A 19,190-nucleotide genomic window follows, 5' to 3' on the forward strand; every position below is an offset into this window, starting at 1 on the left:
ATGTGGATTGGGAAACCCAGTTTCATACAGCAACCTCTCGTTTATGTTGAACAGTCTTGTAACATTTGGGAAAGTCAGCTTCTACTTCTTTAAATGCTACCGGAAACATTCTTCCTCTTAATAGGAGACACGCGACTGCTCCAGTAATAGTAATTTTGACAAAAGGTTGTCTTCCTATGCAAGCACTTTTACATGTGATACAGTTCCCTTTGTCATAATTGACTTCCCACGGCTATGAACAACTTTACTCTCTTCTACTTACACGCAAGAATCAATTCAGCTGGTTAAAGTTACCGGCAAGGAGGTTTGTGTGCTTTGGAGTATGGAGCTTCATTCACCGGCTCCAAAGTTGCAGTGGTTGCGGCCTGCTTCCACTTCCTGACTTTCTTCTGCTACTACTGCTACGGGTACTCTTGGGTACCATGCATCCCTGCAGCATGGGTGTCTCGGATCCAGCTCAACAATCAAGAGTCTTCTTTTCTCCAGCTTCCCTCGGCTTGTTTCTGTACACAAGCCTCGGGTGGATGCACAACTTCAGTTCTTAATTCACAGCAATTAGGTGAACCTGGAAAGAGTGCTGGTTTCTCCCAGTCTCTTCCAATGCTGCCACAACCAAACAGCGTTTGTGAGCACAGGACCAACTCAGATGCTGCAGGTGGAATCTGCTCTTCTTTCTCCGGCGTCCCTTCTGTGGTCACACTTCCTAGTGAACCGCAAGGCTCGTGCTCTGCTTCATCTGCTACTGATCCTGACCTTTCAGGTCCTGCACCAGCTTCTTCCTATTTCCCCTTCCTGCTGCAGCCTTTTATACCTCTTAGGTGAGGCAATTGGTTTCAGGTGCGGGCCCGTAAAGTTAATTGCCTGACCCTGCCAAAGGCTGTTAGGCCTGCTTGCCTGTCCTTCACCTATACATGCCTCCTCAGTCCTCTTCTTCGTCACAATCCATGAGGGATTATTTTTAGGGAATTTCAGTTTTCTTGCTACTTCATTATTTTTAACAAGATTTAATTTCCCCTGATGTTGTTAGAGGAAATATTGTATGGTTTAACCTTTTTAGAGACAGATGGAAAAGGAAAGGCCACATTTCCATCATTCCTTTTGGCATACTCTTGGCGTTGGGAAGGAAATGGGATTTTCGGTGTACAAAAGACCTGCTCTTTGGACACAATACCTTGTTGGATTTCTCCCTTGGAGTTAACCCTTCCATCCTTAGTAGGAGGTCGAGATATATCAAAATGACAATGCCGATTCCTCATTTAACCCAGTGTTAAGAGGATCTCTCTTCAAGGAGAAATACTGTGTCTTATTTTGCAAAGTCTCCCCATTACCCTGGGCCTTGCATCCACCCAGGTGATCTTCCCACAGTACCCCCCTCCCGACCCCTCCCAGGATTGGGATCAGGAAGCTTCTGCCCTCTCCTTGTACATGGGAGGAGACTTTAGGCAGGGTTTCAGTGGGGGATCCACAGGCTTTATCCGCACTTGGCTGTGTGAGATGAGTGCATGATGCCAAATATAGTGACCAGCAGCCTTTATTGTATTGACTTTGAGGAGAATACTTTCCATGTCGATGTGTGTATATCTAATTATTTATATGACATTGAATAAAATGTGCATGACTTTACTTTTGTAAAATCACTTTTTTAACATGAACTTGGTGGTATCAGGGAACAGTTAACACTGTCAAACGCAGCTGCCATTTGCCTTGATCTGAAATGTTTGTACGTTAGATATTAATTGGATCTTCACAGTACTCTGCGGAAATATGCAGGATAAAATCGAAATAAACCCAGGTAAGTAGCTGTTAACAGCTCATCAAGCAACCCTTGTCTTTCCAGGGACTGAAGGACTCAAGCAAACATTTAGTACAACGATTTAGTGTAAGATCTTTACTCCACCTCTGCAGTTTACATGTGCTGTGTTTAGTAGGACCTTGGAGTAGCTAAAGCGGACCGCCCCAATAGACCAATATGTAGAGGTTTTCACTCCAGGTAGCAGGCCCCATTTGGTGTCGCCTGTTTCCTTTTATCAGCTTTACCTTATTATATTGCACAACCACTCAAAACATTGGATCTGGGTTCCCATGCCTTCTTTATATTTAGTACTCTTTTGAAAGAAGATGTACTTAGCTTATTCCAGAGGTTGACCAACTGGATAGACTTATTATCCAGATGTTCATGGATCCTCTGATGCCTACCTCTCAGATTTGTTTCTGCTGTACGGGATCTCCCCAGCTTGGAAAAGGAATTCAAGGTATAGGAAGATGGCCCCCTGTGCACACATTTTCCTTTTTCCTATTTATTTTCCTACACTTTTTCTTTGCATAATGTTTGGAACCAACAGCCTTTCTCAGTGATTCTTCACCAAAATGTGTTTTGATAAATATAAATAAAATCATGCATGCTAGTAGCTATAGCCTGTACCCAGCCATTTTACCAAAAATAAAACAGAGTGGTAAGTTTCACCGAAAGCCAAAATACAGAAAAAATACAGAACATTTTAATTAAATATAAATATGGTAGTGGGGTGAAGGGTTAAAATGGGTGGGGATGGGTGGGGTTAAAAGGATAGAAAAACAGGGAGCTTGGGGGGACGCCCCAAAAGAAAATAATAAATGCAGTATTTTTTTCAGTATTTTGACCACTCTGAAATTTACTGCTCTGTTTTTACCTTTGGTAAAATCACATATAATCGCTATAGCCAGCCATTTGTAAGGAAATTCAGAGATAAAGACAATATGGCCTGAACATTGACAAAAGCATGCATTTATAAAACGGACACCAGCAATGGAAAATTTAACCACCAAAGATTTTTTTATCAGAGCTCCAACTGCATCTTTATCAAAAACATGGAAATGAGCGCTCTTAAGGTGCAGATATAACTCAATCATGTTACGGTTGTATTCTAATCCAGAGGTTGTGGCTACTGTTTAGTAAAAAGGCAAAGCATTGGGGCTAAATGGGAACTAAAGGAACATGGTTTTAGATATTAGTTATGTTGTGAGGTTGACAATTACATGACATGTATAGGAATCCAGGCCCCTTGTATACCGATTTCAACAGTGACAGATATTTATTACTGTACTCATAGTGTTTCCTTCATGCTGCATTCCACAAAATGGCTGATTAAAAGTGGCATCTATAAATGCTTCTACCCTCTTTCTACTCCCCCCTTCTCCATGGGTGAGAAAGGACTGCCATCCTTTTCTGATTTTGGCTTAAAACTACAATCTAAGCACAGATTGTCACACAGAATCTGCACTATGTTATTTAGCTGCAATGGGGCACGCCTTCCTCTCAATGTTGCTGTCATGTGAAAGGGAACTAGTTACTGTTCTCTGTGCATAGTGCACAGAGCGTTGCAGAGTTGGCATAGGGGTATATTGGTTAGAATGAGCATTAGATGATTGCATTCCATTTGAAAAAAGCTTACAATAATCTTTTCTGTAATGCTTTAGGGTGTGATATTTAATTTGTGGTTCCCAGTAGATTGATCCTTTGTCTATCCACTGATTCAGTGTCTCCACAAAGGTACACATATCACTGTTGGTTCCATGATGGTACAAACTAACATCGGTCTGTATTATTGTTATTTTTAGGATTTTTTAAAGCATGCCTTCAGAAACTGTATCCCATAACCAGTCCGATTTAGCCAATGTTTATATTTAAAAGCTGAACCAGTCCTTCTATCCAAAGATTTCATGTTCCAGCTCAGTGGTGACAAACCTATTACAGTAAAATGATTGGACTGACATGACAGTCCAAAGCTACTCAACCGTGCCATTGTAACAAAGTTATGACTATTCATACAAATCTGTATAGAAAAAGATCAAAAACAGTTATAGTCCATTGATAATATCAACCTTTTGTGTGTGTTGAGAATGGCAATGTTATTGTACTATCAAGAAGGCACATACCCCAGTGCCAGCTCCTGAAATTCATATAACCCTGTTTTTTTTGTTACTGGCTTTGAAATTATTACCCTTTCAATATGCTTCAACAACATCCCTTTCATTATTGGAATTGTCTTGTAATAATGTTGTCCTGAACTGCATTTTGTTTACAGGAAGAAAGCAAAGTAAGTTGCAGAAGGACCCAGTCTGCATCACCAAGTAAAAAAGGTTCTTCTCCTGCAAATAGTAAATTAAAAGAAACCAATGAAAATCATTTTGAGAAGGCTCCACCATCTTCTAGATCCCGGTCCCCCCCAACCTACCAGCAGAGGTGCATGTGCCTGCGTTGCACTGGTTACCTGAAAGCATTGCCTCAGTTGAGTCAGAGTTCCCTTGTGTTGAAGGCAGATACAGAAGGCATCACTCCATATGTAGTCAGACATGTAAGTTATCATATTTTTCAAAGTTCTAGTTCTTCACCTGCACCAGTAAGAAGAGTCAGAGATATGCATTATGAGAAACTGGTCCAAATATTTTCCTTTCTCTAGATATCTCGGACTTGCCAATGAAGTCACTATAGGTCATTCCACAAATTGACAACACCTCATTATTTTACACATAAGTTCAAAGTTTTCAAAAAACAAATTCCCTTTAGAAAAGGTTTCATTGGCAGGCCTGTAGAATGTAGGTCAAGAGACAATCATTTCTCCAGTGAAGACCTGCCACCTTATAATTCTTCAGAATGACTAACAAAGGCTCAGGCTAAATCCAGCAGAGGTAGCAAAGTTTAGGGTCACTCTCGGTGCTTTACTCTAGACTGACAATGTGTTGTTTTCTGTGGCATCTGAATAAAGGAAGTGTTCAGAATCCAAAATCCCTGTTTAAATAACGATCCCTGGTACTTTAGTCTTTACTATGCTGGGTGGACTATTTCCATGTACAGATAAGCTTTCTATTCTCAAAGTCTCCTTAGCAACAGATTTGGGCATTATTGCTTGGGATGTAGCGCCCCCCATAAAGAGTGTTCTGTTTGTGATATCTGGGTTTCATAAAAGACCAAATATTTCAGAAGTATTTGGAAGCATGTTGAACCCAGTATATCTTTGAGTGTTTGTGGGACATTTTCAGGGCAAGTATGACTGACACCAAGGTAATGTTTTATACCTTTAAGCAGGGAAGAATGACCACTGGACAAGAAGTCACCTCCTTGTGTGTGCGGGTGCTACACAATTCAATATAATGCTGCTGTTCAACATTCTTTGCTGCATTTAGATGCATTGCAGTTGGGTTGCTGAAGGATGTTTAAGCATATTTTCTGTGCCAATGAAATTGTATGAATGCACAGTCAAATAGGATGTGCTGTGCCAGGTGTTTCTTAAATCACTGTTGGATTATATCTGGTCTATTTCACTAACCATAAACACAGTAACCCTTTCTAGTCAGTGAATGGCAACTAAAACCTATAGCATGTGATATTAAATACACCATTGCATTTTTTGTAACTATTTATGCATACATATTCCTTACCACATACACTTCTACAGACCTCAATGAACAACTTTCCAAATACTGTATCTCTTATTTACATCAATCAGAAAACAATACATATACATATCACAAACATAATCAGCTTCCATACATCCATTAGGGGAGGATTCCAACCCCAACATGTTTCAGTCCTATCAGTTGGACATTCTTCGGGGCATAAGACAGAGCAGCATTTGGTTGAGCTTGAGAAAATATATAATAAAGGCAAAACGACCATTGTTACAATTTCAGTAAAATCACTATTCACTTTAATTGAAAAATACCCAAAAGTCATAAGTACATCTCAGGTTTTCTCAAATGGTATAAAAAGTACCCTGCAGTAACAGTTTTACATAGTGTACCCATTGCACCCTTCTGAATAGTGGAGATCTATGTGAGAGAAAAAGCACACATGCCTGTTCATTAATGTTTACAGTGCAGAAGCTCTGTGAACAAAGTAAATAGCAATACTAAAGAACCTCACCTTGTGTGAGGATGCCTCTTCTCTTCCTTATCAGTAAAGTTATTCTCCTTAGTTATGTTTAAAGGCCTTCTCAGCTCGCCATCTCATAATTGTTGGATCTGTACGATAGCCCTTAAATTGACTGTACCCAAGGATTTCTGTAAATTGAGAAAATGTGTGCCCATATAAATGATTCTCCTAATGTGGTGCTGCTTAACATATCTCTATGAATTTATTTTTTTTTAAAAGAGGAGGTATCCTTAGCTTACTCGTTTATTACAATTTTAATACCAAATGTCCTGTTTCTCATCGGGATTAAGCTCAACATCCTGTCAAGATTTTTAAAAACTGCTGTGCTCAAAATCAATCCTAGTTCCTATCCTTTGAATAATGGATTTTTATAAGAATTCTACCTTGTGATTGCATAAGTTATTGTCTGCAAAACAACAAGTGTGTGAATTACTTCTCATTGCAACAAGACATCAGTGTCTCTTTGGCTTCTCCACCTCTCTAAGTTTTCTTGAGTAAAGCAACATGCAGTCCTGTGTAGATAGTCTGTTCCGATATCCTCAGTTTCATGCCCTAAAACAGGTGGACCCTTCCATCAAGTCGACCTTATGTATGCCAAGCAATGTTGATCAGTTTTCAAGTATCTGACCTTGCAATCTTAGACCAGCTTTAGTTACCTGGAAGTGATCTCTGAATTTTTCCCAGGCGCAGAGAGTTTTCCACTACTTGAGTTCTTTCTCTCGATCAGTCTTGTCACGACTCTGATTCAGGGTCTGTCTTTACACCACCGCTGATTTCCCCATCTACATCTTCCGCTTTGAGATTTTGCAACATGATAGCTCCTAGATGGGCTCTGCTCTTGTGTACTCATCATTCTCCCCTCCTCTGTACCTGCTAACATCTCTTTCAATTTTCCACCACAAACTCTTCTGATGGTGAGCTTATAATTACTCTCAACTTCTACCTTCTCACTCCACATCCTTGGAATACTGCTCCAACCTTCTACTGCCTCTCATCCACATCACCCTTCCAGTTCTTAACAACACCCTTCCACTGACTCATATGAACCGTATCTGTGAAATTATCTCCACCCTCCACCTTCACTCCCCACATCTCCTTCACTGTTTCTCCAACCTCCTCCTTTTTGTCCTCCAAACTCCTCTTTTACTCGTTTTCCCTCCCCCTACGCTCTCTCCATCCTCCCCTATTCTCACATTTCCCTCCTCCTTCACTTCTTCACCAACTTTCTCCACTCTCTTTATCTCCCGAATCTCGTAAGTCCCCTCCTTCATTCTCCCACCACCCTCCTTTTTTTCTGCTCCTCTATCTTCTCCTAGTCTTTGCTCCACATTCACCACCACCTAATGCTCATGCCTTTTCTCAAAAACAGGAAGTTCTTAGTCCACAGTCATGAGGATGGTCTATCGCTAAATATTTTCATGTGGTAATGATAATCATTACCAGATTAGTAATCAACTAGAATGGGATTCTTTGGTGGTTAATGGTCCCTTAAAACAGGTGTATCGCATCCAGAACTTTATACAACAGGTGAACCCAAAAATGTGTTTTTCTCGAGGGGTTTGTGTTACAATTGGGTTAGCGCAACTATGGGGAAACAGGGGGAACATAAACTGCCTCCTGCCGTGTGTGCAAACAAAACACCAGTTTGTTCAGTCTTGAAGAACCCTGTCAAGGGGGAGATGCTCATCATTATTGAGGGTACAAAACAAACACTGCAAGTGGTGAGAACCTGCAGGTTGCATACATTTGTATTAGCCTATCTTAATTTAGTTCTCGTTCTTCAACAAAAAAATAAAAAGTGACTCATTCTTCGAGGCACCATTACACAGCGCACAACATTTATAACATATAAATCAAAGCATATGTTTATATGCATACACAATATAAGGTAAAAATGTATCACAGCAAGGATTGAATAAATTGCCTCTTGATTACTCAAAGTTCTGATAGTTTTCAGAATGTATGTTTTTTACATAAAGGTTTACTCTTAAAGTCTCTCCTCTCAGGGATACTAGTGTGCAGTGGATGAGGCTGCTAGGTAAACGTGTCAACGCGGTGCGTTTCGGCCCTACTGGCATAAGATAGACTGCATCCATCCGTGGTCTTCTCCTCTAGTGATGCTGGGCCTTCATCAGGACGGGGAGTATATTGTCTAGCTGGCTTCTGTTGGTAGGTAGCCCGTGTGATACTTCTCTTCTTTCTTTTCTGGGGAGTGACGCAGGGACAGAGGTTCAGTCAAATGTTGATTCTAGTTGACTGCACAGGCCTCTTTTGTAAGGCTGCGTGATGTATTTCTCTATTTTCTATAGCAGGGAGTGGCGTAGTTAATCAGCCTCAACTGCTTGTCATGTCTCCATCACTGAAGGGACTCCTAATTCAACCTCTTTTCAAAAGGATCGGGAGATGGTATTGTCTGTAGCGCGAAATTGACGTGCTCAGTAGGTCACAGGGAAGTCTTGTGGCTCCTTAGTTGAGGGAATTCCTTAACCAACTCAAGTTGGTGCACCGTATAAAAGTGCCCCAGAGCCACTCGGGAAACGTGTTGCTGGATCCAAGCGTGTTCCCTCTGTTTACGCGCATCCCAGGTTGCCCGTAAAAAGAGGGAACATGCTCGGCTCTGGGGCACTTTTCTTCAGGACCGGACTGGCACACTCGGAGCACTTGCAGCAGTAGGGCTGTGGAGGTAGTCCTTCTGCTGGTTCCAAGAAGAGGCATGTGAAGAGTTTCCATTTGAGGTGTGTCTCCTAGTCTTCGAAACACAGGCACTCCCTGGTCAGGTCAGTGGTTGCAGTTTTACTAAGCTGCAGGTACTGGTGTCCTCTGTGGTGCTAGTAGCAGGGGGGTACTTAGTCCTTTTGACCCTAGATTTTAGCAATGTGATCTAAGACGCATCAACAGGTAACAGCACATCCTCGTACTGTGCTACTGTACAATGAGGATCCAAAGCCTCAGAGCCACAACACTCTTCAGCACCAGTGGGATTGGTTGCTCTTGACACTAGGGCCGAGGAACCTAACATTTTTGTTTAGAGCCTGTTTGGCTGGTGCTCCTCCTTTTGACTCTTTGGGCTACTGGGCAAGTGAGACCCTGGGATTCCCTTATTCAGGAGGCCAGGACATGGTCATCGCTGTTGGATCCAGTTCCTGGGGGTGGACCAGTGGGGGAGGATCACCTGGGTAGGGGAACCCGAGGTTATGCTCTGGAGATTGCCCCAGGTGAGACGCAGTATTACATTGGAGAAAGGGATGAGGAAGACGAGCCTGAACGGAAAACAGTAGGGGGCAATAGTTATCTCCTGCGATGCCCTCAAGACTGTCTGGTACCCAAGAGGAATAAGATTGTGGTCTCTCTGGACCTAAAGATAGGTTATTCTAGAGAGAAGTGACCTTGCCCTTTTCGTCCCAGGCCTATGGAACCTTTGTGTAGGGGAAACTAAGACCGCGAACAATAGCAGCATTGTCCTGCTACGGATGTCAACGGTACACAGGGCAAGCCTATGCTGATAAGGCGGAGCAGAGGAGACTCCCACGCCCGTGGTACCGACTTTGACTCCAAAGAAGCTGAAAGCCAAGCGGTTCATCGCAGTCGGTGAGTTGAGGGGAGAATCGATAAGCACCGGTGTGTTGAAGTGAGAATTGCAAAGTGGGAAGTTGTGAAACAAACCTGTTGAACTATAATTTAACTATAAAAAGTGTGAAGGGGAGACCAGCGAAAGAGAGAAACAGGCACCATGTGGGTGCTACCTCGAGAGACTGGTGCCTCCCCTCTAGAAGCAAACTACGGAACCCAAAAGGCCAAAGATAAGGCCGCCAAAGGAAGTAAAGTGGTCATACGAGAGGATCTAGTGGAAGGCCCGTACATTCGAAAGACATTGGTCCACAAGTTGGCTAAAAGTAAGGGAAGTGAATCCTGCATGGTGAATGAAAGAAAGGGACGTGAATCCTGTGAAAATTTTACCTAATTTAGAAAGCCATTGTGAACCCGGAGGAGGGAGGCAAAGAACAGAGAAGAATCCGAGCCCGGACGAATGAGATCCGGGGTGAAGCTAAACTCAAACACTACCAGTCGAGAGAGGTCCGAGCCCGACCGGGGGAGATGCAAGGAGTTAAGCTATCACCCAAAATGTATTCAGAAAGGGTCAGCCCAGAAGAGGGTGATGCAGTGGGTAAAGCCCTCACCCTATTTGAACTGTAGCAGAAAAATACTATTAAGAAAGAGTCAGCCCAGAAGAGTGCGACTCGTGGGTGAAATTGTCACTGTGTCGGAACTGTGGATTACAATTGAGAAAGGTCAGCCCAGAAGAGGGAGACTCAAGGGTGAACCCATCACCCAGCGAATATTGGGAACAAACTTTCATTTGTTAAAGGAATTTTTATTTTTGGTTATCTGAACACATGAGGCCTGAAGTCAAGAGGCTTTCTAAGGAAACGAGACTTGGCCATCAACGGTGCTGAGAACTGCCATTGGAAATGTCATCTCGTGCTAAAGAAGTCTGAGACTGTACTGTGCTCCACCAACTGCACCTTACCCCGTGCTTAAAACGTGGGGAAGGGAGACTCAGGCTACCGCCACATGACGTATCTTTTGAGAACACTCCTTTCTTTCTTCAAACATAACCCCACACCCTTTGTATTTAGCGTAAGGAATTGGAAATAGTTATTTTGAGTATAGGCCCTTTTATTTGACTTGGCGCCACTAGGACTGCCTTATTATCATTTGATGGTCGACACCCATCCCCGTCATAGATTTAGGTTTAGATTAGGCATTTTTCCAACCCGCATACTACTTTCATTGTTCAATAAACACCCTTGAACTGTGATCACTTGTGTCTGTCTTAATTGTTGTCACCATGAGTTTCTCACAGCATCGAGAGCTGTGCTGCGGGATGATTACACATGCAGTGTACAAAACCTTGTACAAAACCAGAGAAGGCCCATGGGTTTCGAGGTAGAGGATGATGGGTTTGCACAGGAAGGTGTATGTCCTTCTGGGCAAAAATGATGACTACAGCTTTGGTGACTCATAGTAAAATTACTTCAAGGTCCATGATAGCTTTGGTGGGGATAAGCCTGATTAAGTGGAGGCGGAAGTCCTTGGGGGACCTGCAGGACACAAGTGGTTTAGATACCTTGCCTGAAGCTGTGCTTAATGAGCAGGCACCTTTTGGCGCCATCGCTGGGTTTACCCCAGGTAACTCAGGGTGACCAATCCCAAGTTCCTTGCAAATTTATTTCTAAAAAGGTAGCAGGCGCCCCTCTCCAGAAAGAACATGGCATGATAACCTGTTCAGTGTTTTTTTCTCACTTTGAGAGGTTGCGGCCTTCGCTTTTTGCTCACTGTACCTTTCACAGATGGGAAATATCCACATCAGCTGTTTGTAGGCACCATGGATGGTTACAACTGTCTGGCTTTTTGGTCTGAAGGCAGGCCGCAATTATGAATATGCCTTTTCTGGGAGACAAGCCGTTTGGTGCCAAGGTAGATAATACACTGGAGAAATGTAACGCATCCAGGCAGACGGCCTGGTCTTTAGAGTTATCTGCTGCTTGGAAGCTGTACTTCATGACTCAGTATTGGACCATGTTACCATACCACAGAAGCTGAAGGTGTATTCTGATGACAAGCTAATCTTGCAATAAGCATATGATAGGTAGGGCCAGAGGTAAATAGCAACCCAGCGCCTGCAGTGTCTCAGGAAGTAGCGGCTCCAGGTAAGCTTTTTGTATCCTCAGTTCATACAGCGCCTGTGGAGGCAGGTTGTGGAATTTTGTCAAGGAGTGGGTTGCTCTGACTCCGGACCAGTGGGTCCTGCTGATTGTGGCAAAGTCTCCCCTTTCAGCAGTAAATACAGAAGCATTCTTGGGCAGAGCTGCTACTGGAAGTAGAGAATTACATATAAATGGTCCAAAAAGGGCTGTAGAAAAAATGCCCAATAAAGAACACCTTGAGATATTTTCTCATCTTAAAAAAGGATCCAGGGAATTGCCACCTGTTTTGGACCTGCAGCGCATAAAAAGCAACTTGAAAAAAAGACAACTTCAAAATGGTGATATCGTCTCAGATTTTGGGCCCACTGTATCAAGGCTCATGTCCTTGGACCTCCAAGGGAATGCTTATTTTCACATGCTTTGTATTACTAGCACAAAAGAAGTTCCTGCGGTTGTAGTTGCAGGCCAACAGTGGTAGATCAGGGTACTGCCCTTTGGCTAAAATCAGCTTTCAGGGTCTTCATTAAGGTGATGTCTGTCATGGCATCCCACCCGTGGCTGTCAGTTGTGGGGTCATTACCCTTACCTTGATGATTGGCTGGTGATATAGGCCAGATGGGATGGGGTGCTGGGCGCTCTTTAACAGACCTGGGGCTTTTCTCCAATCTGATGTTCTTGTTAAACCTTAAGGAATCAAATCTGACTGCTACTCTGTGGTTGCAGATCATAGGGGCATTGCCAGGCACAACGCTGATGAGGGTCTCCGGCCACCCGGAAATGTCAGGCATTAAGGTAACATTGGTAGCTTCAGGGTAGAGCCATGTTTGATGATCGGGTGTTTTTGAAGCTCTGCTGCTGATGGCCTTGTACATTATTCTCATTCCTTGGGCAGGGCTTTGCAGGAGTAGGCTCCCCTGGGAGCTCAGGTTCAGTTGGAATTAGCAGACTAGTTTCCTGGGGAGAAAACTACTGGTGAGTACTGACTTAGTGCAGTACTTGTACAGTCTGTTATGATGGGCAGGCCCTTTGTTCTCCTGTTCTTTCAAGAGTAGGTAATCATAGATGCTTCCATGGTGGGCTGAGCAGCCCATCTCAATAACCAGTATGTGCAGGAGAGATGGTCAACAAGAGAAGGAAGGATCTATATCAATTGTTTAAATCCGTGTACCCGCCCTGTAAGTATCCTAGTGACTTTATTATTCAAGACAGTTATGTTCTTGAAGGAAAACACAAGTGTAGTGCACTATGTGAACAAGTGCTGAGAGGTGGGCTCCTTCAAGCTTTGTAGGCCCAGCTCTGCCTGGGTCTTTCATTTGCCTGTGGGGACCGGTTTAAGGGTGGAAGCTCTCAGGGGGAGGCATTTGGCGTTGCACAGGTGCTATCTGCACTGGTCGGTGGATCAAATATTCAGGAAGTGGGATGTGCCACAAGTGGAAGTCTTCATGGCTCCTTCCAACAGACAAATGCCATCAGTTTTGCTCTGGAGAAGTGCTCCAGAGGGGAGCTTTGGCCAAGGCCCTGCTGATTCAATGGGACTTCACAAAAGCATATATGTCGCCTCCAATTGCCTTGCTGCAGATGGGCCTGAAGTGGTTCAGATACTTCAGGGGGAGGATGATCTTGTTCGACCCGAAGTGTCCAAGGACGGTGTGGTTTTCAGATTTACATAACCTCAAAAGTGGTGTGTGGTGAAGGATCCCAGTAGTTCCATGTCTGACTCGGGAAGTGAGCAGCATTTTCCATCTAGACCTAGGCAGTGTTCAGCTCCAAGCTGAGCGCCTTCAGTTCCATGGATATGACTTGTTAGAGGCGGGACCATACCACATGGTGGGTGCCAGGCGGTAAAGCACCTGGAATATTTATTTATGTAGGTAGCTGTGTTTCTGCAGGTAACATGATCAACAATAGATTAACCCTTTCTCTGCTTCATTTCCAAGGTTCTGTATTTTTGCAGGAACTATTGATGTTTTCCACAGTGACTGGATACCCGGGTGCATTGTCCATCTTTTTTCAGAGGCCTGAGCAAGGTTGTTGCTTCAAGATACCTAACTTAGTCCAATTGTTGAAAGGTTGATCTGCTATCTGGCAGCACTCTACATCCTGGCTCAGCAGGATCTGACTTTACTTCTGGCGCAACTAATACTGCTGCATTTGAGCCCATGCATGGCTCTGACTTTGTTTCTTACCCTTACAATACCTTATTTTTTTTATTGTGCATTTGTTTAAAATGTGAACTTTTACACATCCAAAATACTTCTTACAGAATTCATACATCACTAATCAATATTTCAATACTAAAACAATAACTTAAAATTACAATTCTACTTAGAATAACATAATAAAATTATATTAATATAAAAATAGAACATAATTCAAGAATCAATAAAATGTAATAACATATACAAATGCAATTTCATAATTTCATTGTGAGCTCAAGTTCCTCCAACATTCCAATGACCTCCGCAGTCAAAAAAACTTTATTACCAGCACTCACTCTGTTCCATACTGCTTGTGCTATATCTTCACTAACTACTGAAAAGAATCTGCTCAAAAAACACGTTCTCATTTCTTTAAGGGCCCCACATTGTAACATAAAATGCCGTTGATTCTCCACAGAGTCTCTGCAGTATCGACATGTATCTTTATTTTCTCCAGTACATATTCCTCGTCTCGCTAGAATTTCCCCAGTGTGCAAAAGATTAAGCCTAAAGCGCAGGAATTGGCCCCTTATTCTCAGAAAAGGAAATTGGTTTAGGTAGGTTGGCAAAAGACCCAGTGGTTTACCAATCCTGGCAAATGTGGTATGGGACTTATAACTCCTAAACATAGCAATTGTCTGAATCCAATTAATTTCTTTCACTCTTTTGACCTCCGCAGGTTTTTCATTAATTTCTCTTCTATCCTTACCACTTTCATACAAAGTCACATCTGCACATTTTACTAGCTCAATAAGAAGAGGTGAGTTGCTCTCTTTTTGCTAGATGTTCATGAAGTGTAGTTTAGTTGGATAGAGTATTTTTATCATTGAACCCAATACTTTCCATTGGAACCAATAATCTAGTGACAACAGACCAAGTTCGTAACCTATCAATGGCATAAGGGTCGCCATTGGCAAATGTAACACTTTTTACCAAATGTATCCCTCTAATTTGACCCGTGGAATAGTTAAACTTGTAGGGTTGATTTCCATCCCATATAACATCTTAGGTACTACTTTGCCCACATAATACGTTAACAAGGGTTGTATTGTGTGCCTACAGTATTTCCCATAAATCTTCTTCATTTGATATATGAACTGATCACTTTTAATCAAGAGATGTTTTGTCGAAAGCTGGAATCCCAGGTAAATTATCTCCCTTTGGGGAGCAATCTTTATGTTCTCTGTCTGCCAGCTGAATTTGGCTCTATTGACTTTGGGATGAGATAACTGAATTACCTGGCACTTCTTCCAGTTAATGAACAACCCATTTAGTTTGGCATATTCACTTGTTTTTAATAGCAGACGTTGCAGCCCCACCGGGGTATGATCTATCAGTGCTAAATCGTCTGCATATGCCAGCAAGTTTAGTTTTTCTCCACCCACTTTTGGTGCAATTAATCCAACTCCACTCATCGCCTTGGTAAAAGTGCATCCCTGCCTTAAACCCCTTAGAATATTAAATGGCGATAACACACCTTTTGTGTTTAGCCTTATCTTAATCCAGGTATCTTCATGGATATGTTCTAAAATTGCAAGGAGTGGGGGAGGGATACCCCACGCTTTCAATTTTCTCCAAAGATATTTACTAGGTCGAATGCCTTAGAAAAATCTATAAAGGTCACATACACTCTCTGCGGACTTCCACCATGGTCCTTTACAATTTTATCCTTCAGGACTGACAAGACCAATCCATTCAATGTTGTTCCCATGCCTTTTCTAAACCCAGCTTGGGCTTTAGGCAGGAGTCCTTTCTCTTTTACCCATTTGTTCAATGTTTCAAGGACAATGGATGCAAATATCTTGCTGTCGGAATCCAGCAAAGCGATCAGTCTATAATTCAAAGGATCCATTCGATCTCCCTTTTTATGAATTGGGACAATAATGGATTCTCTCCAAGATTGTGGGGTTCTACATTTCAGCAAGATATCTTTGAACAGTTGATCCAACAGACCTGCCCATAATTTTAGATTATTCTTGAGGACAGCATTAGACAAGCAATTCGGACCACATGCAGCCGACATAGATGCTTTCGTAATGAATGCCTCTATATTCGATTTATCAAAATCCAATAACCAGGGCTCTTTACTATTGGCCACACATCTTCACCCACCTGACCCCTTGCCATTTATTACTTTCCAGGGTGCTATCCAATCATCCTCGGTTACACCCGAGGCTTGAATTGCACCTTGCGGGTGCTCCATGTCATTGATTAGGGTCCAAAATGGCCTTGTATCTTTTTTAACCAGGACTTTTAACATCATCGCCCGAGTTGTATGCCTTTTTTGTGGCCAAAACTTCAGCCAGGTGGGTTTGTGTACCTTTTGGCTGACAGGCCTTAGATGGGTTTCACAAGAACAAGGTGACGCGTCAAGTGAATCTGTCTTTTCTACCGAAGATAATGTGATCAGTGAGCTTCACATTATCAACCAGTTGATACAACTTCCAGGGGCCCATTCTGCCACCTCATCCTTCCAAGGCATGTAAACGTCTGCATAAGCTCGACCCCAAGAATGTTGTTAGCCACTGTATAGCCAGGTTGGACGAATACAAAATGGACACACAACTGTTTGTTGCCTTGATCACCTGACCAGAAAGGTGGCTGTGGCCAAGCAGACCATCTCCAGATGGATATTAGCATGCACCAGGACTTTTTATGAGGCAGGGGATGGGAACGTGGCACATTCCTTTATGGATTCTGTCATATTACTGCTTTTCTGAAGGGGATTCCTACTCAGGAGATCTGCAGGGCAGCTACTTAGTTGATTCTGAAGGGATTTGAAAGGCAATCTGTGGGGACTGAGATTCAAGGGCTATGGTCTTGTTTGTTAGGGCCCTTGTGCAGCGCATATTTGGTTGAGACCTCTTTCTATTTGTCCCGAGTACCTCTGAGGCCCCTCCTTTCTGATTTTTCTATTGCCATTTCTGGGGGAATCTGAAAGATATGGAATTTACAGAGATGATTGTATCCACTACAAGAACAAATTATATACCTTGCAGGTAGCATTGTTTTTGATGGATACAATGCATCTTTTGCAGATTCTTTATCTGCCTCACCTCAGTCATCACAGAATGCATCCTGTCAACCTGCGGTGAGAGGTATTCAGAGTTCTGTTTGGGGCTGGTAGCACCACTTACACCCTGGACAAGCCACCTCTGGAGAAGATCACAAGAATACCCTTGCAGCACCATACGTATGTGTGGCACCACCCAATAGCATGCAAGCACAATTCAAATTGCTCAGAGATCCCTGCCTGTTGGCTGGACTTTTCCAAGATAAGGACCCTGCAGAGGAGACCTTGTATCCATCACAACCAACATTATCTGTTAAGTAAGAAAAGTGTTATTCTTTGGAAGAGGTCTGAAACCTGCAGCTTTCTAGATGTTATGGACTATCAGTCCTATGATCCCTTACCATTGCGTATGCTGCGTTTGACTGATGGTTGCATTCCAAAACATCTGGGGAGCCAAAGGTTGCATACCCCTCTTGAATATATAAAATCATTAGTTTCAAGATGGGATAGGTTCCAGCTGATGTAAAGTATTGGTTGCTCAGTTCCATCCCTTACTTGGGAAAGGACACCCCCTAATCCTAATCAGGAAGAATCTGTTTACAAAATAAATGGTTTGTCAAAGTCAGGCATTATGAGGCTGAGTGAATGGCAAATTGACTGTTTCAGACATCTAAAAGCCTCCACAGAAGTGCTAGTCTAGCTATGGAGATTTGGCTGTGAAGCTTTTATCTGGTCCGTGAGCAGTCATATGATCGAGGAAAACTGAGGAATAACCTAGCAGTAGTAGCCAATCATACACAAAAAGGCGTAAAGCTCCTCCTTCGTTTGGGGAAGCAGCACTTTCTGAGTGATTTGTGCTTGGCTTCCTGTGGCTGTACTGCTCCCTTTCCCCACTTGAAAGCCTGAGTAATTCACTGAGGGCAGTGAAAGGTGGCATTTATCAGGATTCTCCTTAAGACGTGCCTTTGCCAACCTTTGAATTACTATGACCACGAGAACTGGTTCTTTCTACCCATAGTGCAGTGTTTGTTGGCAGTGGCGGAAATGTTTTCACTTTCCTGCTCCTTGCAATGGTCCTGGAGGGCATAACAGACTACTGGAGAGGGTCAGGTGATTGGGGACAGGCTCCCTATCCCTACCTTAGGCGGGTTTGATTGTTACATTCTTAGTTATATTCATTCTCTGGCTAAAGTAACACAAAGGCCTTGTAAGAGTTTCCTCCCACCAGGAAGGTGCTGAAGGGATGGATGGCCATATAGTACCGAAGTATTCTCGCAACTAACTTGACCACGTTCCGACAGAGCTTTGGCGTACTCCTCCCAGCTTGCAGCTCTCCGCAGGTTTTCCAGCAACGTACTTGGAAGTAAAATCCTTCTTGTCCCGGGATTCATACGGTCTATGCTTGGCCAGTAGTGCTATGGCGCCCAAGGGCCGATGGGGCAAATGCCCATATTCCAGTTCTATGTTATGGTTACAGTTCACAAGTTGGGTTAATAAATTAAAAACCCAGTTGCTCCCGCAGCTGAGATGGCGATGGAGTCAGATGGTGGGTGTACCTCACCGGGATCGGCCACCCCCCTTCCTCGACAGGCCTGGATTACCGAGGAGTCCTTCCTACAGGATCTAAAATCTACTGTGCTTCCCTTTCTTGAGGGCCAAGTAATAATTGGAAGGGACTTCAACAGGGTCCCTGACCCTTTAATCGATAAAAAGCTTCAACCCTCCCCCAGAGTCTATAAGATCGCCCTGGGTTTAGTCCACTTGTTTAGGTCCTTGGGGGTGGTGGACTCTTGGAGAGTGTTAGGTGAGAGGGACTTCTTCTTTTTCGCCCACGTGCACCGCACCTCCTCCCAAATAGATCTGCTATTGGCTTCTGCTCAGATTATGCCCTATGTCCACGAGGTGATGACTAAATCAAGGCTACTTTCTGACCATGCTTCAGTTCTAACTGCTCGAGTCTGCGACCCGAAGCCCGCCCCCGGCCAAAAGCCAGTGACCCAATCCTGAATGACATGGCACTCAGAAATAGTATAGTTAAGGCTATCGGGAACTATTTCCAAGAGAATCCCACTGACCTCACTTCAACAGCGATCACATGGGAGGCCATGAAGGCTCATGCTGCGGCCTACTGGAAGCATAGGCGAGAAATGCAAACGCGGCTGGAAACAGAGGTAATAGACGCAGAACGCAAACACAAAAAGGCATGGTCCCCTAAAACACATTGTTTCCTGCAGGTGGCATGGAACAAGTTGGAAACCTTCTATGCAGAGAAGACAGCCTGATCCTTACTTCAGAGAAAACAGGGATATCATGCCGAAAAGGCAATACAGCCAACACATTTTTGGTCAGGAAATTGACAA

The 19,190-nt window shown here is 43.3% G+C and overlaps 1 protein-coding gene across 2 annotated transcripts in view; it reads left to right on the forward strand.

Annotated features, from left to right (window-relative positions):
- SPATA6L (spermatogenesis associated 6 like) overlaps positions 1-19,190 on the forward strand; it is a 721,724-nt gene that overhangs the window by 398,355 nt on the left and 304,179 nt on the right. Inside the window, exon 7 of one of the 2 annotated variants that reach the window (XM_069625723.1) lies at positions 4,065-4,334. The exons of the other annotated variant lie outside the window; for it this stretch is intronic. Within the exon in view, the coding sequence (XP_069481824.1) occupies positions 4,065-4,334 (270 nt within the window). The remainder of the gene's footprint in view (positions 1-4,064; positions 4,335-19,190) is intronic. 2 annotated transcript variants of the gene reach the window in all.

The sequence above is a fragment of the Ambystoma mexicanum genome, chromosome 6p (assembly GCF_040938575.1).
Source record: "Ambystoma mexicanum isolate Mex_15411 chromosome 6p, UKY_AmexF1_1, whole genome shotgun sequence".
NCBI classification, from domain to species: domain Eukaryota; kingdom Metazoa; phylum Chordata; class Amphibia; order Caudata; family Ambystomatidae; genus Ambystoma; species Ambystoma mexicanum.